The sequence below is a fragment of the Myxocyprinus asiaticus genome, chromosome 29, assembly GCF_019703515.2.
Source record: "Myxocyprinus asiaticus isolate MX2 ecotype Aquarium Trade chromosome 29, UBuf_Myxa_2, whole genome shotgun sequence".
NCBI classification, from domain to species: Eukaryota; Metazoa; Chordata; class Actinopteri; order Cypriniformes; family Catostomidae; genus Myxocyprinus; species Myxocyprinus asiaticus.
This window is the reverse complement of record NC_059372.1, coordinates 950,001-970,119: the sequence shown is the minus strand read 5'-3', so window position 1 is coordinate 970,119 and position 20,119 is coordinate 950,001. Positions and strand designations below refer to the sequence as shown.

The 20,119-nt window shown below is 42.2% G+C and overlaps 2 protein-coding genes across 2 annotated transcripts in view; one reads left to right on the top strand and one right to left on the bottom strand.

The window, feature by feature from the left end:
- Positions 1-20,119, bottom strand: part of camta2 (calmodulin binding transcription activator 2) — a 248,222-nt gene that overhangs the window by 114,555 nt on the left and 113,548 nt on the right. The gene's annotated exons all lie outside the window — the stretch shown is intronic.
- The window catches only part of mogat3a (monoacylglycerol O-acyltransferase 3a), a 26,770-nt gene continuing 8,398 nt past the window's right edge, over positions 1,748-20,119 (top strand). The window contains exons 1-3 of the mRNA XM_051661607.1: positions 1,748-2,124; positions 12,227-12,405; positions 13,658-13,862. Of these exons, the coding sequence (XP_051517567.1) occupies positions 2,031-2,124; positions 12,227-12,405; positions 13,658-13,862 (478 nt within the window). The 5' untranslated portion in view covers positions 1,748-2,030. The remainder of the gene's footprint in view (positions 2,125-12,226; positions 12,406-13,657; positions 13,863-20,119) is intronic.

The window sequence follows — 20,119 nt, the reverse complement described above, 5'->3', positions numbered from 1 at the left end:
AACCACAGTAAGCTGGATCAAATGCAATTTGTATTATTTTGTGTGTAATTAAATTGTTTGCAACATAACAATTACATAATGATTCAAATATCCACTCGTTAAATCAACTTAACAAATTCAAGCTGTTAATTCTCCTGAAAATGTCCATTAAGAATAACCATTTGTAAATGTACATTTTAGTGTAAAACTTTTTGTAAACACAAGAAAAGCTTCCCTCTGAAAAAGGCAAATACATAGTATTTTAATATAGTATCATTTTGCTTTTATAATGTTAATACAAAACCTCAGAAAGCATGCACATCCACAACACAAAGGTGCAGAAAAAATAATCCAAAAATGGAGGCAACATTCATTTGTTTCATATGCTACATGATCAATAATGAAAATACTCTGTATTAGGCACTGAACTGTACTGCACTGCTATTTATTCATTTCTGCTATGTAAGTCAATAATAAACTCGTAACTCCTCTTGAAATGTCTTGAATGCTGTCCCACTTTACCAACATGCCTCTGGTAAAGTGGGACAGAGGAACATTCATTTAATAGAAAATATCTATAAATTATTTGGAATTACTTTCTACATTTTCTTTCTACACCTTCACATCATAAATCATTATATTTATAAACATTAAGTCAACTTTTACTTTTTTATAACTCAGATTTCGTTGTCTTTTCTATTACTATTTTTACTATTGGTCTTGAGTTGAACTCTGCCGTGCATCCCGATGACAGATGTGTGACATCTCTCTGAATAAAGTGACTGATCAGTTGCAGTGGATCATATGGATCATATGTCCAGTGACTTACAGTACACCAGAGAAGTGTTTCCTAACTGCAGGTTGTGATAAATAATCAGACAGACAGATGCGATTTTTAAAATAGCACATAGATAGATAATAGATAGCATAGCTTTTCCACTACTTTCACAATTTGGCTCTTGGGAATATTACAGATCACTTCTGACCTCATTATTAAACAGGCAAAAATCCAGAGCAGGGGGAAAATGACTTAAATTCATTCTGAGTTGTGGGATAAAATGGAGCTAAAGTAAAAGGCACTTTGAGTTCATTTCCTTCCAAAACTACAGAAACTATCACAGCCCTGTTCTAAACACCGGTTTGTCACTGTACACTGCAAAACTAACCTGATCCATGAGGTCATCACAGTGTGAAAAGGTTGATTTGAAGATTTAACATTTAATAATTCTCAATATATTGTATATTTATGTAGCTAATGAGAATCCCTGAAATAATCACATTTATTTTGAGAGAAAATACTTATTTTACATTTTCAGTTTTGTTTAAGGTGATTAAATTGAAGGTTTTTCCAATAACTGTTCAATAAGTGAAAGGATAGAATTTGGGGTAAAAAAGCTCCCTCTTGCAGGAGCTAAAGACCTCCCATAATAATTAATAAAATATAGATTTGTTATGAAGAATGTTCAAAGTGGGCTCACATTGACTGATTCAATCACAATGGAGATTATTATTTTTTCCATTAAAAAAATAAAATAAAAATAATTTTAAGATTTTCTCATTTCAATTTCATAACAAAATTCCAATTCGACTTGAATGAGGGGCTCTTTTAAATTATTTAATATTTTAGTAAAATTATTGATTTATATTACTATTCAATATTTACATTTTATGTCTATTGTTTAATAAATGAGTGTAAATTGACTTTGTGCGCTTGCGCAGATCATCCTCGCACTCTGGGCGGGAGGGCCGCGGGTCTGTGACGTCACTGAATAGTTGTGCACTCGCGGCGGGACTCGCGGAACAGAGACGCCACTTGCGTGTGAAGACACACGGATCCAGTTTAAAAACAAAGATTTATAAAGTTATAAAAACTCACTCAGATACAGCGGACACGCGGAAATAAATGATAGAAAAGTAGTTTTCCCATCAAGGATAAGCGACTTTACACACTTTGGGAGCTGGTGTTTTGGAGTCGCGCGCGTGTTACGAGTGTGTTTTTGTTTAGATGTGTGTGTGAGAGTGAAAGTGTGTTTTGTGACTTTTCCTCCGAGATGAAGATCGAGTTTGCTCCTCTGAATGTTCCTCTGCGCAGGCGTCTGCAGACAGTTGCAGTGGTCCAGTGGGTCTTCTGCTTTCTGGCTCTGGGTGAGTGTGTGTAGTGTGTGTGTGTGAGTGAGTGAGTCTGTGCTGTGTGTGTGTGTGAGTGAGTGTGTGAGTGTGTGCTGTGTGTGTGTGTGTGAGTGTGTGTGTGTGAGTCTGTGCTGTGTGTGTGAGTGAGTGAGTGTGTGAGTGAGTCTGTGCTGTGTGAGTGTGTGTGAGTGAGTGTGTGTGAGTCTGTGCTGTGTGAGTGAGTGAGTGAGTGTGTGTGAGTCTGTGCTGTGTGTGTGAGTGAGTGAGTGAGTATGTGTGAGTCTGTACTGTGTGAGTGAGTGTGTGTGAGTCTGTGCTGTGTGAGTGAGTGTGTGGGTCTGTACTGTGTGTGTGTGTGTGAGTGAGTGTGTGAGTCTGTGCTGTGTGAGTGAGTGTGTGAGTCTGTGCTGTGTGAGTGAGTGTGTGAGTCTGTGCTGTGTGTGTGTGAGTCTGTGCTGTGTGAGTGAGTGTGTGAGTCTGTGCTGTGTGAGTGAGTGTGTGAGTCTGTGCTGTGTGTGTGTGAGTCTGTGCTGTGTGAGTGAGTGTGTGAGTCTGTACTGTGTGTGTGTGTGAGTGAGTGTGTGAGTGAGTGTGTGAGTCTGTGCTGTGTGAGTGTGTGAGTGAGTGTGTGAGTCTGTGCTGTGTGTGTGAGTGAGTGAGTGTGTGAGTCTGTGCTGTGTGTGTGTGAGTGTGTGAGTCTGTGCTGTGTGTGTGTGAGTCTGCTGTGTGAGCGAGTGTGTGAGTCTGTGCTGTGTGTGTGTGAGCGAGTGTGTGAGTCTGTGCTGTGTGTGTGTGTGAGTGAGTGTGTGAGTGTGTGCTGTGTGAGTGAGTGTGTGAGTCTGTGCTGTGTGAGTGAGTGTGTGAGTCTGTGCTGTGTGTGTGAGTGAGTGAGTGTGTGAGTCTGTGCTGTGTGAGTGAGTGTGTGAGTCTGTGCTGTGTGTGTGTGTGTGTGAGTGAGTGTGTGTGTGAGTCTGTGCTGTGTGTGTGTGTGAGTGAGTGTGTGAGTCTGTGCTGTGTGTGTGTGTGTGAGTGAGTGTGTGAGTCTGTGCTGTGTGTGTGAGTGAGTGAGTGAGTGTGTGAGTGAGTCTGTGCTGTGTGTGTGTGTGTGAGTGAGTGTGTGAGTCTGTGCTGTGTGAGTGAGTGTGTGAGTCTGTGCTGTGTGAGTGAGTGTGTGAGTCTGTGCTGTGTGAGTGAGTGTGTGAGTCTGTGCTGTGTGTGTGTGTGTGTGAGTGAGTGAGTGTGTGAGTGAGTGTGTGTGTGAGTCTGTGCTGTGTGTGTGTGTGAGTGAGTGTGTGAGTCTGTGCTGTGTGAGTGAGTGTGTGAGTCTGCTGTGTGTGTGTGAGTCTGTGCTGTGTGAGTGAGTGTGTGAGTCTGTACTGTGTGAGTGTGAGTGAGTGTGTGAGTGAGTGTGTGAGTCTGTGCTGTGTGAGTGAGTGTGTGAGTCTGTGCTGTGTGTGTGAGTGAGTGAGTGTGTGAGTCTGTGCTGTGTGTGTGTGAGTCTGTGCTGTGTGAGTGAGTGTGTGAGTCTGTGCTGTGTGTGTGTGAGTGAGTGTGTGTGTGAGTCTGTGCTGTGTGAGTGAGTGTGTGAGTCTGTGCTGTGTGTGTGAGTCTGTGCTGTGTGAGTGAGTGTGTGAGTCTGTGCTGTGTGTGTGTGAGTGAGTGAGTGTGTGAGTGAGTGTGTGTGTGAGTCTGTGCTGTGTGAGTGAGTGTGTGAGTCTGTGCTGTGTGTGTGTGAGTGAGTGAGTGTGTGTGTGAGTCTGTGCTGTGTGTGTGTGTGAGTGAGTGTGTGAGTCTGTGCTGTGTGTGTGAGTGAGTGAGTGTGTGAGTCTGTGCTGTGTGTGTGAGTGAGTGTGTGAGTCTGTGCTGTGTGTGAGTCTGTGCTGTGTGTGAGTCTGTGCTGTGTGTGAGTCTGTGCTGTGTGTGTGAGTGAGTGTGTGAGTGAGTGTGTGTGTGAGTCTGTGCTGTGTGAGTGAGTGTGTGAGTCTGTGCTGTGTGTGTGTGAGTGAGTGAGTGTGTGTGTGAGTCTGTGCTGTGTGTGTGTGTGAGTGAGTGTGTGAGTCTGTGCTGTGTGTGTGAGTGAGTGAGTGTGTGAGTCTGTGCTGTGTGTGTGAGTGAGTGTGTGAGTCTGTGCTGTGTGTGAGTCTGTGCTGTGTGTGAGTCTGTGCTGTGTGTGTGAGTGAGTGTGTGAGTCTGTGCTGTGTGAGTGAGTGTGTGAGTCTGTGCTGTGTGTGTGTGAGCGAGTGTGTGAGTCTGTGCTGTGCGTGTGAGTGAGTGTGTGAGTCTGTGCTGTGTGTGTGAGTGAGTGAGTGTGTGAGTCTGTGCTGTGAGTGAGTGTGTGTGTGAGAGTGAGTGAGTGAGTCTGTGCTGTGTGTGTGAGTGTGTGAGTCTGTGCTGTGAGTCTGTGCTGTGTGTGAGTGAGTGTGTGAGTCTGTGCTGTGTGAGTGAGTGTGTGAGTCTGTGCTGTGTGAGTGAGTGTGTGAGTCTGTGCTGTGTGTGTGTGTGAGTGAGTGTGTGAGTCTGTGCTGTGTGTGTGAGTGAGTGAGTGTGTGAGTCTGTGCTGTGTGAGTGAGTGTGTGAGTCTGTGCTGTGTGTGTGTGAGTCTGTGCTGTGTGTGTGTGAGTGAGTGTGTGAGTCTGTGCTGTGTGTGAGTGAGTGTGTGAGTCTGTGCTGTGAGTGAGTGTGTGTGTGAGAGTGAGTGAGTGAGTCTGTGCTGTGTGTGTGAGTCTGTGCTGTGTGTGTGAGCGAGTGAGTGTGTGAGTCTGTGCTGTGAGTCTGTGCTGTGTGTGTGAGTGTGTGCTGTGTGTGAGTGAGTGTGTGCTATGTGTGTGTGTGAGTGAGTGAGTGTGTGCTGTGTGTGTGTGTGTGTGTGAGTCTGTGCTGTGTGTGTGAGTGAGTGTGTGAGTCTGTGCTGTGTGTGTGTGTGTGAGTCTGTGCTGTGTGTGAGTCTGTGCTGTGTGAGTGTGTGTGTGAGTCTGTGCTGTGTGAGTGTGTGAGTGAGTGTGTGAGTCTGTGCTGTGTTTGTGAGTGTGTGTGTGTGAGTCTGTGCTGTGTGTGTGTGAGTGTGTGAGTGAGTGTGTGTGTGTGAGTCTGTGCTGTGTGTGTGAGTGAGTGTGTGAGTCTGTGCTGTGTGTGTGAGTGAGTGTGTGAGTCTGTGCTGTGTGTGTGAGTGAGTGAGTGTGTGAGTCTGTGCTGTGTGTGTGTGAGTCTGTGCTGTGTGTGTGTGAGTGAGTGTGTGAGTCTGTGCTGTGTGTGTGAGTGAGTGAGTGTGTGAGTCTGTGCTGTGAGTGAGTGTGTGTGTGAGAGTGAGTGAGTGAGTCTGTGCTGTGTGTGTGAGTCTGTGCTGTGTGTGTGAGCGAGTGAGTGTGTGAGTCTGTGCTGTGAGTCTGTGCTGTGTGTGTGAGTGTGTGAGTCTGTGCTGTGTGTGAGTGAGTGAGTGTGTGCTATGTGTGTGTGTGAGTGAGTGAGTGTGTGCTGTGTGTGTGTGAGTCTGTGCTGTGTGTGTGAGTCTGTGCTGTGTGTGAGTCTGTGCTGTGTGAGTGTGTGAGTGAGTGAGTGAGTGTGTGAGTCTGTGCTGTGTGTGTGAGTGTGAATGTGTGAGTCTGTGCTGTGTGTGTGAGTGTGTGAGTCTGTGCTGTGTGTGTGAGTGTGTGAGTCTGTGCTGTGTGAGTGTGTGAGTAAGTGAGTGTGTGTGTGAGTCCGTGCTGTGTGAGTCTGTGCTGTGTGAGTGTGAGTCTGTGCTGTGTGTGTGAGTCTGTGTGTGTGTGTGTGTGAGTCTGTGCTGTGTGAGTGTGTGTGTGAGTGAGTGTGAGTCTGTGCTGAGTGTGTGTGAGTCTGTGCTGTGAGTGTGTGTGTGTGTGAGTCTGTGCTGTGTGTGTAGTAAGTTGTGTGTGTGTGAATGAGAGTCTGCTGTGTGTGTGATTGTTTGTGTATTTTGTGAGGTTGTGTGAGTTGTGAGTGTGTGTTTTGTGAGGTTGTGTGTTTTGTGAGTGTATGTTTTTTGAGGTTGTGTGAGTTGTGAGTGTGTGTTATGTGCGTGTTTTGTGAGGTTGTGTGTGTGTTGTGTGTGAGTTGTGAGTGTGTGTGAGTGTGTTGTTTGTGTGTTTTGTGAGTTGTGAGTGTGTGTTGTGTGCATGTTTTGTAAGGTTGTGTGTTGTGTGTGAGTGTGTGAGTGAGTGTGTGTTGTGTGCGTGTTTTGTAAGGTTGTGTGTTGTGTGTGTTGTGTGCGTGTTTTGTAAGGGTGTGTGTGTGTGTTGTGTGTGAGTGTGTTTTGTGAGGTTGTGTGTGTGAGAGTGTGTTGTGTGCGTGTTTTGTAAGGTTGTGTGTGTGTGTTGTGTGTGTGAGTGTTGTGTGCGTGTTTTGTAAGGGTGTGTGTGTGTGTTTTGTGTGTGAGTGTGTTTTGTGAGGTTGTGTGTGAGAGTGTGCTGTGTGTGTGTGTTTTGTGAGGTTGTGTGAGTTGTGAGTGTGTGTGTTGTGAGTTGTGAGTGTGTGTTGTGTGCGTGTTTTGTAAGGTGTGTGTGTTGTGTGTGAGTGTGTGGTGTGTGTGTTGTGTGCGTGTTTTGTAAGGTGTGTGTGTTGTGTGTGAGTGTGTGGTGTGTGTGTTGTGTGCGTGTTTTGTAAGGTGTGTGTGTTGTGTGTGAGTGTGTGGTGTGTGTGTTGTGTGCATGTTTTGTAAGGTGTGTGTGTTGTGTGTGAGTGTGTGGTGTGTGTGTTGTGTGCATGTTTTGTAAGGTGTGTGTTGTGTGTGTATTGTGTGCGTGTTTTGTGAGGTTGTGTGTGTTGTGTGTGAGTGTGTGGTGTGTGTGTTGTGTGCGTGTTTTGTAAGGTGTGTGTGTTGTGTGTGAGTGTGTGGTGTGTGTGTTGTGTGCATGTTTTGTAAGGTGTGTGTTGTGTGTGTATTGTGTGCGTGTTTTGTGAGGTTGTGTGTGTTGTGTGTGGTGTGTGTGTTGTGTGCATGTTTTGTAAGGTGTGTGTTGTGTGTGTATTGTGTGCGTGTTTTGTGAGGTTGTGTGAGTTGTGAGTGAGTGTGTGGTGTGTGTGTGTTGTGTCCAAAATTGGTCACAACGATGCAATTTTTACAAACTTGACACGTTTTAAAAAAGATTTGTAAAAGATTTCTCATTTTTATCACCTTGGACTACATTATTTGTCAGTAATGACCCAAATCACTGTAAACACTGATGTAAAAAGACTGTAAAAACATTATGACCACCTGCCTAATACGCTGTTGGTTCTCCGCGTGCTGCCAAAACAGCACCGACCCATCGAGGCATGGACTCTACAAGACCCCTGAAGGTGTCCTGTGGTATCTGACACCAAGACATTAGCAGCAGATCCTTCAAGTCAAATCAAATCAAAATCAAATCACTTTATTGTCACACAGCTATATACACAAGTGCAATGGTGTGTGAAATTCTTGGGTGCAGTTCCGATCAACATAGCAGTCGTGACAGTGATGAGACATATACCAATATACAATAAACATCAGATTTACACAACACAATTTAAAGTCTAATATACACATAATTACACACAACACAATATACAAATAATAACATACACTGTACACTATACAATACACACAATAGAATAAAAAAGTATATATATATATAGAATATACAGTATTGTACTGTATTGACATTCAGCTGTCGGTTGATAGTCAGTTGTTAAGAGAGACATAATATAATGACAGTAATATAATTTATGACAGTCCAGTGTGAGATATAAGAGTAAGAGTAATAAAGTGCAGTGCTGATGTATTTTGATCGTGGGAGATCAAGAGTTCAAAAGTCTGATTGCTTGGGGGAAGAAGCTGTCATGGAGTCGGCTGGTGCGGGTCCTGATGCTGCGATACCGCCTACCTGATGGTAGCAGTGAGAACAGCCCATGGCTCGGGTGGCTGGAGTCTCTGATGATCCTCTGAGCTTTTTTCATACACCGCCTTGTATATATTTCCTGGAGGGAGGGAAGCTCACCTCCGATGATGTGTCTGGCAGTTCGCACCATCCTTTGCAGTGCTTTGCGGTTGTGGGCGGTGCTATTGCCGTACCAGGCGGAGATACAGCCAGTCAGGATGCTCTCCACAGTGCAGGTGTAGAACCGTGTGAGGATGTGGCGGTTCATTCCAAACTTCCTCAGCCGTCTCAGGAAGAAGAGGCACTGATGGGCCTTCTTCACAACGACTTCAGTGTGGATGGACCATGTGAGTTCCTCAGTGATGTGGACACCCAGGAACTTGAAGCTGCTGACTCTCTCCACTGGTGCTCCATTGATGGTGATGGGACTGTGTTCTCTGTCTTTTCTTCTGAAGTCCACCACAAGCTCCTTTGTCTTACTGACGTTGAGGGAGAGGTTGTGCTCCTGACACCAGTGTGTCAGAGTGTGTACCTCCTCTCTGTAGGCTGTTTGATCATTGTCAGTGATCAGACCTACCACCGTCGTGTCATCAGCAAACTTAATGATGGCATTGGAGCTGTGTGTTGCCACACAGTCATGTGTGTACAAGGAATACAGTAGTGGGCTGAGAACACAGCCCTGTGGGGCTCCAGTGTTGAGGGTCAGTGATGAGGAGATGTTGCTGCCTATTCTAACCACCTGGCGTCTGCTTGACAGGAAGTCCAGGATCCAGCGGCACAGCGAGCTGTTTAAGCCCAGAGCCCGGAGTTTCTCATCTAGCTTGGAGGGCACTATGGTGTTGAATGCTGAGCTGTAGTCTACAAACAGCATTCTCACATAAGTGTTCCTTTTTTCCAGGTGGGAGAGAGCAGTGTGTATTGTAGATGCAATGGCATCATCAGTGGAGCGGTTGTTGCGGTAAGCAAACTGCAGCGGGTCAAGATTGAGTGGCAATACAGAGCAGATGTAATCTCTGATTAGTCTCTCAAAGCATTTGCTGATGATGGGGGTCAGAGCAACAGGACGCCAGTCATTTAAACAAGTTATTTTTGATTGTTTTGGAACAGGCACAATGGTGGATGTTTTAAAGCATGTGGGGACTACAGACAAAGAGAGGGAAAGGTTGAAAATGTCCGTAAAAACACCAGCCAGCTGGTTTGCGCATGCTCTGATAATGCGGCCCGGAATGCCGTCTGGACCCACGGCTTTACGGATATTCACCCGTCGGAAGAATTGGGTTACATCCGCTACAGAGACGGAGAGTAAACTAACCTCTGTAGCTTCAGCCGCGAGAGCTCTCTCCGCGAGGGCGGTGTTATTTCCCTCGAAACGAGCATAAAAAGTATTTAGCTCATCCGGGAGAGAGGCAGCGGTGTTCATGGCGGAGTTTTTATTCCCTTTAAAGTCCGTGATGTTAATTCCCTGCCACGTGCTTCTAGAGTTGGTGGTGTTAAACTGTCCTTCAATCTTGCTCCTGTACTGGCGTTTTGCGGTTCTGATAGTTTTCGGAGGTATAACTGACTTGTTTTGCTCCCAAGTTCCGGAATTAAAAGCGGAGGTCCGCACATTAAGTGCCGCACGAACATCGCTATTGATCCAAGGTTTCTGATTCGGATAGATTCGTACAGTTCTGGTCGGAACGACGTCCTCTACGCACGTTCTGATGAAACACATTACGCTATCAGCGTAAAGCTCGATGTCGTCATCAGAGGCGGACCGGAACATCTCCCAGTCCGTGTGATCAAAACGTCTTGTAGCGTAGAATCTGATTGGTCCGACCAGCACTGGATCGTTCTGAGGATGGGTGCTTCCTGTTTCAGTTTCTGCCTGTAAGCGGGCAGAAGCAGAATGGAAGAGTGGTCCGATTTGCCAAATGGTGGGCGGGGGAGGGATTTGTAGCCATCCCGGAAGGGAGAGTAGCAATGGTCCAAAACCCGGTCCCCTCGTGTTTTGGAACTAATGTGCTGGTGATATTTTGGTGCAACTGATTTTAAACTGGCTTTATTAAAGTCCCCGGTCACAATGAACGCAGCCTCAGGGTGTGCTGTTTCTTGCTCACTTATAATCCCATACAGTTCCTTGAGTGCCCGGTCTATGTCGGCTTGTGGGGGGATGTACACAGCAGTGATAATGACCGCTGTGAATTCCCTCGGTAGCCAGAATGGTCGACACAGAAGCATGAGAAATTCCAGATCAGGAGAGCAGAAAGACTTGATGGAATGTACGTTCCTCTGATCACACCAGGATTTGTTGATCATAAAACATACACCACCTCCTCTGCTTTTACCTGAGAGGTCTTTCGCTCTGTCCGCTCGGTGCACGGAAAACCCCGCGGGTAGAATGGCTGAGTCTGGAATCTCCGCAGACATCCAAGTTTCCGTAAGGCAGATAATGCAGCAGTCCCTTGTATCTCGTTGGAAAGAGATCCGCGCTTTCAGCTCACAGAGCTTGTTGTCCAGAGACTGAACATTTGCCAGTAGAATAGTGGGTAGCGGGGGTCGATTTGCGCGGCGTCTTACTCTGATGAGAACGCCGGCTCTGTTTTCCCTTTTCCTCCTGCGTTTCCGCGGCCGTGCTGCCCAGACAAAGGGCTCCGCTTGCGTGTTTGTAAACAGCGGGTCGGCATTGAGGAATGTGAAGTCCGGTTTACGGTGTGAGATTCCTGAACCAATGTCCAAAAGTGTTTGTCTGTCGTAGACAATAAGGCAGACAACATCCAAGACAAAAAACATAAGAATTGTGAACAAAACAAACAAAACATTACTATGTTGTGTCGGAGCTCGCAACGCAGCAGCCATACTCGGCGCCATCTTGAGTTCTGTAAGGTGCGAGATGGAGCCGCCGTGGATCGGACTTGTTGGTCCAGCACATCCCACAGATGCTCAATCGGATTGAGATCTGGGGAATTTGGAGGCCAGGGCAACACCTTGAACTCCTCATCATGTTCCTCAAACCATTCCTGAACAATGTGTGCAGTGTGGCAGGACACATTATCCTGCTGAAAGAGGCCACAGGGAATACCATTGCCATGAAGGGGTGTACCTGGTCTGCAACTATGTTTAGGTAGGTGGCACGTGTTAAACTGACGTCCACATGAATAGATGGACCCAGAGTTTCCCAGCAGAACATTGCCCAGAGCATCACACTCCCTCCACCAGCTTGTCATCTTAATACAGTGCATCCTGGTGCCATCACTTCCCCAGGTAAACGACACTCACTTACACAGCCGCCCACATGATGTAGAAGAAAACAGGATTCATCAGACCAGGCGACCTTCTTCCACTGCTCCAAGGTCCAGTTCCGATGCTCGTGTGCCCATTGTAGGTGCTTTCGACAGTGGACAGGGGTCATCATGGGCACTCTGAGCGGTCTGCGACTACACAGTCCCATACACAGCAGGGTACGATGCACTGTGTGTTGTGACACATTCCTCCCGTAACCGTCATTAACATTTTCTGTGACTTGTGCCACAGTAGACCTTCTGTCGGTTCAGACCAGACGGGATAGCCTTCATTGCCCTCGCGCATCGATGAGCCGTGGGCACCCAACACCCTGTCACCGGTTTGTGGTTTGTGGTCCCTCCTCGGACCGCTGTCGGTAGGTGCTCACCACTGCTGACCGGGAGCACCCCACAAGCCGTTTCAGAGATGCTCTGACCCAGTCGTCTGGTCATAACAATTTGGTACTTGTCAAAGTCAGTCAGGTCTTTACTCCTGCCCATTTCTCCTGCATTCAACATGTTGACTACGAGAACTGATTGTTCACTTACCATCTAATCTACACAGATCTTGACATGTGGCCTTGTTAGGAGATGATCAACGTTATTCGCATCACCTGTGAGTGGTCATAATGTTTTGGCTCAACGGTGTGTATAACACAAAAGCTGTTAAGAACATATCCAGGTCATATTTCACCCCAAAAACAAAAGAAAGACATAATTATGTTTTGTTTAATATTAAGCCTATTTAAATTTTTTAAATAATTAATTTTTAGACCTTTATTTTCATGATAATGAACTCCCTCCTCCCAGTGTTTTCTTGAGTTGCACACATTATCACTTGAAAATGTTCTGTGTCTTTAGAGAATGTTTTAACATCTACAGAACTGAATCCAGAACCTTTGAGTGACACACAGATCACATCTGATCCACAACGGAATTAGCAAAACACTCTAATAAACATGCAGCGCTCTAGACACACCTGTCTGTCTCTCTGTCTGTCTTCAGCTCAGGTCTGTCTGGTGGCGTTTGTGCTCTTGTGCATCAGTGATTGGTGGATTCTGGGAGTGCTTTATGCTGGTTGGATGTACCTGGACAGGGACACTCCCATATGTGGAGGTCGGAGGTCATTGTGGGTTAGGAGTTGGCGTGTCTGGACGTACTTCAAAGAATATTTTCCCATCACAGTGAGTTCGAGTATTTGTTCAATGAATCATTCATGAAAGACACTTAAAGGGACAGTTCCCCCAAACATGAAAGTGAATGGTGACTTAAGATTCTGGCGATGGCCCGCAAGAAAATCAATGGTCAAAATATTAACAACTACAGTGTTGACCAACTCAAAATAGGTATCGATTGAAAGTTTAGAAGCTCAACTTTCCAATGCATGTAGACATTATGACCAAAACTGAACAAGTGCTTTAAAATATGCAGATAAATCAGAAATGTTCCGTTTTTATATTTTATTAAACAAATTGCACTGTACATATTATTACGATCAGTAAAAACATCAAACTCATCAAATAGTCATGTGTCATATGTTGCTGGAAAGATCTTAAAGAGTAGAAGACAACCAGCCTATTTGTTTTACTCACAGACACAAATATAGTGAGTAATAGCTAAGTATATGTCTTTAACAATTATGTTGGTGTTGCTTATATGCTGCATTTTCACTTGTAACTTCATGATAAATAAAGAGAACATAAAATATCACATATCATAACTTAGAGGAGGTGATTATCTTTCAAACGAGTCCACACACAAGATAATCAGATGTATAGATCATTAGATAATCCACATGAAGCACAATGTTACATATGGCCACCAGGAGATGGCGCCAAATACATGACACAGACTCAATGATGACTCAAATGACACAGAATGAAACTCATTCTGTGAAATCTCATTACTAAAATCATGTGTGCATGCTATGCAAACCTTTAGTCATTGTTGTGTTTGCATGTGTAATTAGTTCTTATGTACAATTATTATGTTTTAATTGTTTGGAGATGTTTTTGGACACTGTGATAAATTATTTTTGTAATGTTATAAATTTTGCTTTGTCCTATCAACATAAAATGTTTCTCAGGTACAGTTGACATGATTGGGAACAAAACAAAAGCAGTTTTTCTGAGACACCTTATTTACACCCAGAGATATATAATATCAAATCAGAAAAATAAGAATTTCTTTTTAATTTTTGTCTCAATTGTTTTTGTGAATTTCAGCGTTTTTTTTTTAGGCTCAGAGTATCATTTTCTATATCATTAAAAAAACTTGAAAAGTTTTCTTTACAGTGATACCAAACACTTGACCCTCCTTATTTGTTTGTCGAGTTATAAGCATTTAATTTTGGGTATGCCACTGAAACAGGAAATCTTTAAAAACACCTTCAGAGATTAAAGAGTTAATTTTGTTTCTCTCTCTCTGTCTGTGTAGTTGATAAAAACAGTGGATTTGGATCCTGCTCATAATTACCTGTTCGGGTTTCATCCGCACGGCGTTCTGGTGGCAGGTGGATTTGGGAATTTCTGTACGGAAGTGTCAGGATTCTCGCAGATGTTCCCTGGACTGACGCCGTACCTGCTGATGCTTCCCTTCTGGTTCAGAGTTCCGTTCTTCAGAGACTACATCATGTGCGGAGGTGTGTGTGTAAGAAACAGTACTGCAGTGTTTCCCCTATATGCATTCAGAAGTGGCGAACAGCCACTATTGACATTTCACATCTGTATGAAGCGAAAGGGACCCCACCATATACGCACACACAAATGCACACATTCACAGTGACGTAGTTTGTTTGCCACGCTTGGTTTTACTAGTGATCTAATTACAAACATCACTGTTAAAAATATGAAGTTATTAAACGAACTAATGGAGGAACTATGGCAACTTTTCATAATTAGCAATCAGTTTTTCTTTGGTGTAAAATCTGTTCTAGAATCTGCTCTTAAAATTTGGGAAAAATTAACTGTCTGTGTTTGCCCTCAGAAATACAAAGAGATGACTGTACTTGATCAATTGGATCGCACTCAGAATATTTCAATTTAGCCCCATATAAATTAGGTAGGCGTATATATAATTATTTTATAATTTTTTTTTACAGATGTTACTGTTGCATCAAGTCACAATCAAGGCTACACTGTCTAATGTGCATTTCAGCAACAATAATATAAAATATATTTTTTTAAATTAGTTTCTATCATTATTATTTATTTTATTTTATTTTTTATTTTATAATTATGGACAATATATACAGTGTGTGTGTGTGTGTGTGTGTGTGTATAATTTATTTATTTTTTAATGGTTTTAGAGCGTAGCTAAAAGTAATTAGTAATGTGATTACTTTTTAGTTGAAGTGATCAGTAAAGTAATCTGATTACAATTTTAGAGAAGTAATTTACACACACAGACATAAACACACACATAAACATACACACACAGACATAAACACACACACACAATCACACACACACAAACAAACACAGACAGAAACACACACATAAACACACACACAGACAGAAACACACACATAAACATAATCACACAAAAACACACATAAACATAATCCCACACACATAAACACACACATATAAACACACTCACACACATAGACATAAACACAAACACACACATAAACACACACACATAAACATAATCACACACACACACATAAACACACACATATACACAAACACACAGACATAAACAAACACATATACACAAACACAGACATAAACATAAACACACACATATACACAAACACACAGACATAAACAAACACACACATATAAACAAACACACAGACATAAACACAAACACACATAAACACACACATATACACAAACACACAGACATAAATACAAACACACACAGACAGAACACACACACACACACACACACATACATACACACACGCTCATTAACATAAACCCAGAGACAGAAACACACACACAACACATGCACTCACACACACAGAGACAGAAACACAGACACACACACACACACACAAGATGGAGTTCAATGAAGAGATCAAGAAAAGGTTTAAGATGGTTTATGTGCCAAACTGGTTTTCAGTGGATCTCAAGACACTGGTATGTTACAGCAGATGAAAGTTTACTGTATTTCACCTTCTTAATTAAACATTTATTCATAATTCGCTGTAGTTATCAGTGCATTTAAGATTCTGTCAGATTTGTTAGGATTGTTTTGAACTTTGATTGACAGTTTGAGCTTTGGTAGTTTTGGGTTTTAATTGACAGTTTTGAAAGTTTTAAAAGGTTCAAAAGCTGCTTTTCTGAAAGTGTGGAAAAGCAACTTTAATAAATAAATGTATGACTACCGTGATTAATCGCAAACAGTGGCCATTTATTTGTTCTCCTTGCACTTGTTGATGACCGGTGCATGATACAAGATATTTGTGTTGGAGGCTGGATGGAGATATTAAGGCAGCAATAAAGACTTTAAGAAAGGAATAAATATAGAAATGTAGTCTTAAAATATTTCAACAGAACTGTAAAACTATTAAATGTCAAACATTCGACGATTTAATCACTTTTCTGTTTTCTCATAATGAAGAAATGTAACTACAAACTCAAAATGCCTCTGAATATAAAGAGATTAGCACATACATTGGCTCATTATAACAGGATGTGTAGAGTTGTGCAGTCAATGTTGAGTCACATTTAGTTTGTTCTGCTGAGGGGTTTTGGTCGATTACGCAACAGATCAAGAGCACTTGCACAGAAAGAGCTTTCACCAGTTCAGATTGTGTCAAATAAATCAATGAAAATGTCTGACAGGAGAAATGCCGCCCTCTAGAGACACCTCAAAACATATATAGTACATATATAAGACATGTATAGAATATATATTTCTCTTCAAAGAACAGCAAAGCCGATCTATCATTTTTTCCTGCGCTTGACTTTGACCAAGATGAAAGACTGTTGTTTAGAACAGGTTAATTAGCCACACCCCCTCTTTCCAAAACCCCGCCCTCAAAAGATACCAGATGAGCTTTATTGAGACCGACACGAGCAGAAACGGTTGTTAAAAACAACAGCAGCACAATAGCGCCCTCAACTGACAATTGTTAGGAACAACATGGCATAAAAATGGCATTAAGCCTCAATAATTCACTGCAACTACAATACTATGAGAATGTGCAAAATGATTGACAGGCAGAAAGCATCAGAGACCATGGACACATTTTTATCTAGAGCAGTCACAGAGACAACACAAATTTCAACATGCTTCCAACACCTTTAATTCCCTGATAGGTAGAATACATTTTTACTTGTATTATTTCTCTAATATTAATATTAGGATTAATTATCTAACTAATTAAAAATAATACAGCCATCAAAACAGATTTTAATTTTGCCATACAGCACCAGAAATGGTCCACCACATTATTTTCAGATAACTTCATAATAATAAATAATCATAATTTTAATCTATTAATCGTGTAATATATTGAATTAAAACATTACAGGAAATAAATGAAATGGAAAAAAATTAAATACAGTGAATTAAGTGTAATACATGTTCCTATAGATGGCATTTCAAACATTATTTTAAGTAAATTACCATCATTTTAAAGCAGATTTTTAAAGGCATTTTTTATTTCTTTATTTTAAAGCACAAATCTGTGTTCCAGTGAGACACTTACAATGGAAGTCAATGGGGTCAATCTGTAAACATTAAAATACTCACTGTTTCAAAAGTATAGACACAAGATATAAACAATATGTGTGTTAACATGATTTTACTGTGAGAAAATCACTTACTAACCGCATCTGTGGAAAGATATAGATAATAGCAGATTTACAGGGTTTCTTATGATAATGAAGTTGTAAAATTGGATATAACTTTCAAAATAAATTTTTGTGTTTATCAACATTATGACACAAATGCTGTCAATTGAGCTAAACTTGTATTGAACACAGAATATTCCTATAATTTTAAATAATGAATTGAACCTTAAATGTCAAGATGCCATGGCTGAAAATATTGATAATAATTACCCACAGTATTTAGATGAAGTAACTTAACCCTCCTATTGCATTCAGGTCATTTTTGACCCGGGAGAGGTGGATAATACTTTTTAAATTCCATATAATTTTTAGTATGGAAATCAAACTTTGTGACTTTGTCAAGACTATCAAAATACACATAATACATTTTTTATTGATTTTTTTATGAAAATTGTTTGAGATATAATGATTTTTAAAAAATGCCTTTGCTGGTCAATTTAGACTGGGCATCAATTGAGTCTTTACACGTGATATTATGTAGATTTTTTTTGTACATCTATGAATTAGATTTTTTCTTATAAACAATTCACTTACATTTCACCTCTTTCCCAAACTCTCTTACTGGTACTGCACACACACACACACACACATACACATACACATACAGTCACACACAGACAGACACACACATACACATACAGTCACACACAGACACATACAGTCACATACAGTCACACACAGACACATACAGTCACACACAGACACACACACACACATACAGTCACACACATACACATACAGTCACACACAGACACATACAGTCACACACAGACAAACACAGACACATACAGTCACACACAGACAAACACACACGTACAGTCACACACAGACAGAGACACACATGCAGTCACACACAGACACACATGCAGTCACACACAGACACACATACAGTCACACACAGACACACATACAGTCACACACACACAGACACACATACAGTCACACACACACAGACACACATACAGTCACACACAGACACACATACAGTCACACACAGACACACACACACACATACAGTCACACACAGACACACATACAGTCACACACAGACACACACACACACATACAGTCACACACAGACACACATACAGTCACACACAGATACACACACACACACATACAGTCACACACAGACACACATACAGTCACACACACACAGTCACAAACACATACAGTCACACACAGACACAGATACAGTCACACACAGATACACATGCAGTCACACAGATACACATACAGTCACACACAGACACACATACAGATACACACAGATAGTCACACAGACACAGATAGTCACACACAGATACACATACAGTCACACAGATACACAGACACACACACAGTCACACACATACAGACACACACAGACACATACACATACAGTCACACACATAGTCACACACAGACACACACATACAGTCACACACAGACACACACACAGATACACATACAGTCACACACAGACACACATACAGTCACACACACACAGACACACATACAGTCACACACACAGACACACATACAGTCACACACACACAGTCACAAACACATACAGTCACACACAGACACAGATACACATACAGTCACACACAGATACACATAGTCACACACAGATACACATACAGTCACACACAGACACACATACAGTCACACACACACAGACACACATACAGTCACACACACACAGACACACATACAGTCACACACAGACACAGATACACATACAGTCACACACAGACACACATACAGTCACACACAGACACAAATACAGTCACGCACAGACACACATACAGTCACACACACAGTCATACACAGATACACATACAGTCACACACAGACACACATACAGTCACACACACACACACATACAGTCACACACAGACACACATAGTCACACACAGACACAGATAGTCACACACAGACACAGATAGTCACACACAGATACACATACAGTCACACAGATACACAGACACACACACAGTCACACACATACAGACACATACAGTCACACACACAGACACACATACACATACAGTCACACACAGACACACACAGACACACATACAGTCACACACAGATACACATACAGTCACACACAGACACACATACAGTCACACACAGACACACATACAGTCACACACAGATACACATACAGTCACACACAGATACACATACAGTCACACACAGACACACATACAGTCAGACACAGACACACATACAGTCACACACAGACACACATACAGTCACACACACAGAGACACACATACAGTCACACACAGTCACACACAACACACACACAGAGACACACATACAGTCACACACAGTCACACACAACACACACACAAACACATACAGTCACACACAACACACATACAGTCACACACAACACACACACAAACACATACAGTCACACACAACACACACACAAACACATAGTCACACACACACACGTACAGTCACACACACACATACAGTCACACACAGACACAAACACATACAGTCACACACAGACACACACACTCACACACATACATACAGTCACACACAGACACAAACACATACAGTCACACACAGACACACACACTCACACACATACATAGTCACACACAGACACACACAGACACACACATACAGTCACACACACACACACACACATACAGTAACACGCAGACACACACACACACACACACACTTTCCTGTACAAAACAGACATGACAGATGTAACAAATAAAGTAAATCAAAGGTGCTACTGTCTAAAGGGGGTGTGGCCAGAGCAAAAGTTCATGCACACATTAGTCTAAATAGGGCTTGACATTTTTACTCTGCAGCAATCTGATGCATTACCATTCATTACGTTCATGAGCGTAAACAGAATAGATTTATCTTAAAAACATAGTAAAGAAGTATTAATGTTGTATGCTTGAGTTGTACAGCTGATTTGATAAAGTTTAGTTGAAAAAGAAAACGTTGCTTTCAGAACTTTTGACCAGTTGTATTGAGCAGTTCTGAGTATTAGGAAATTCATTTAAATTTCTAGTAATTCTCACATTAGATGTTCATATAAATTGTATATTATGTTATATTTAGA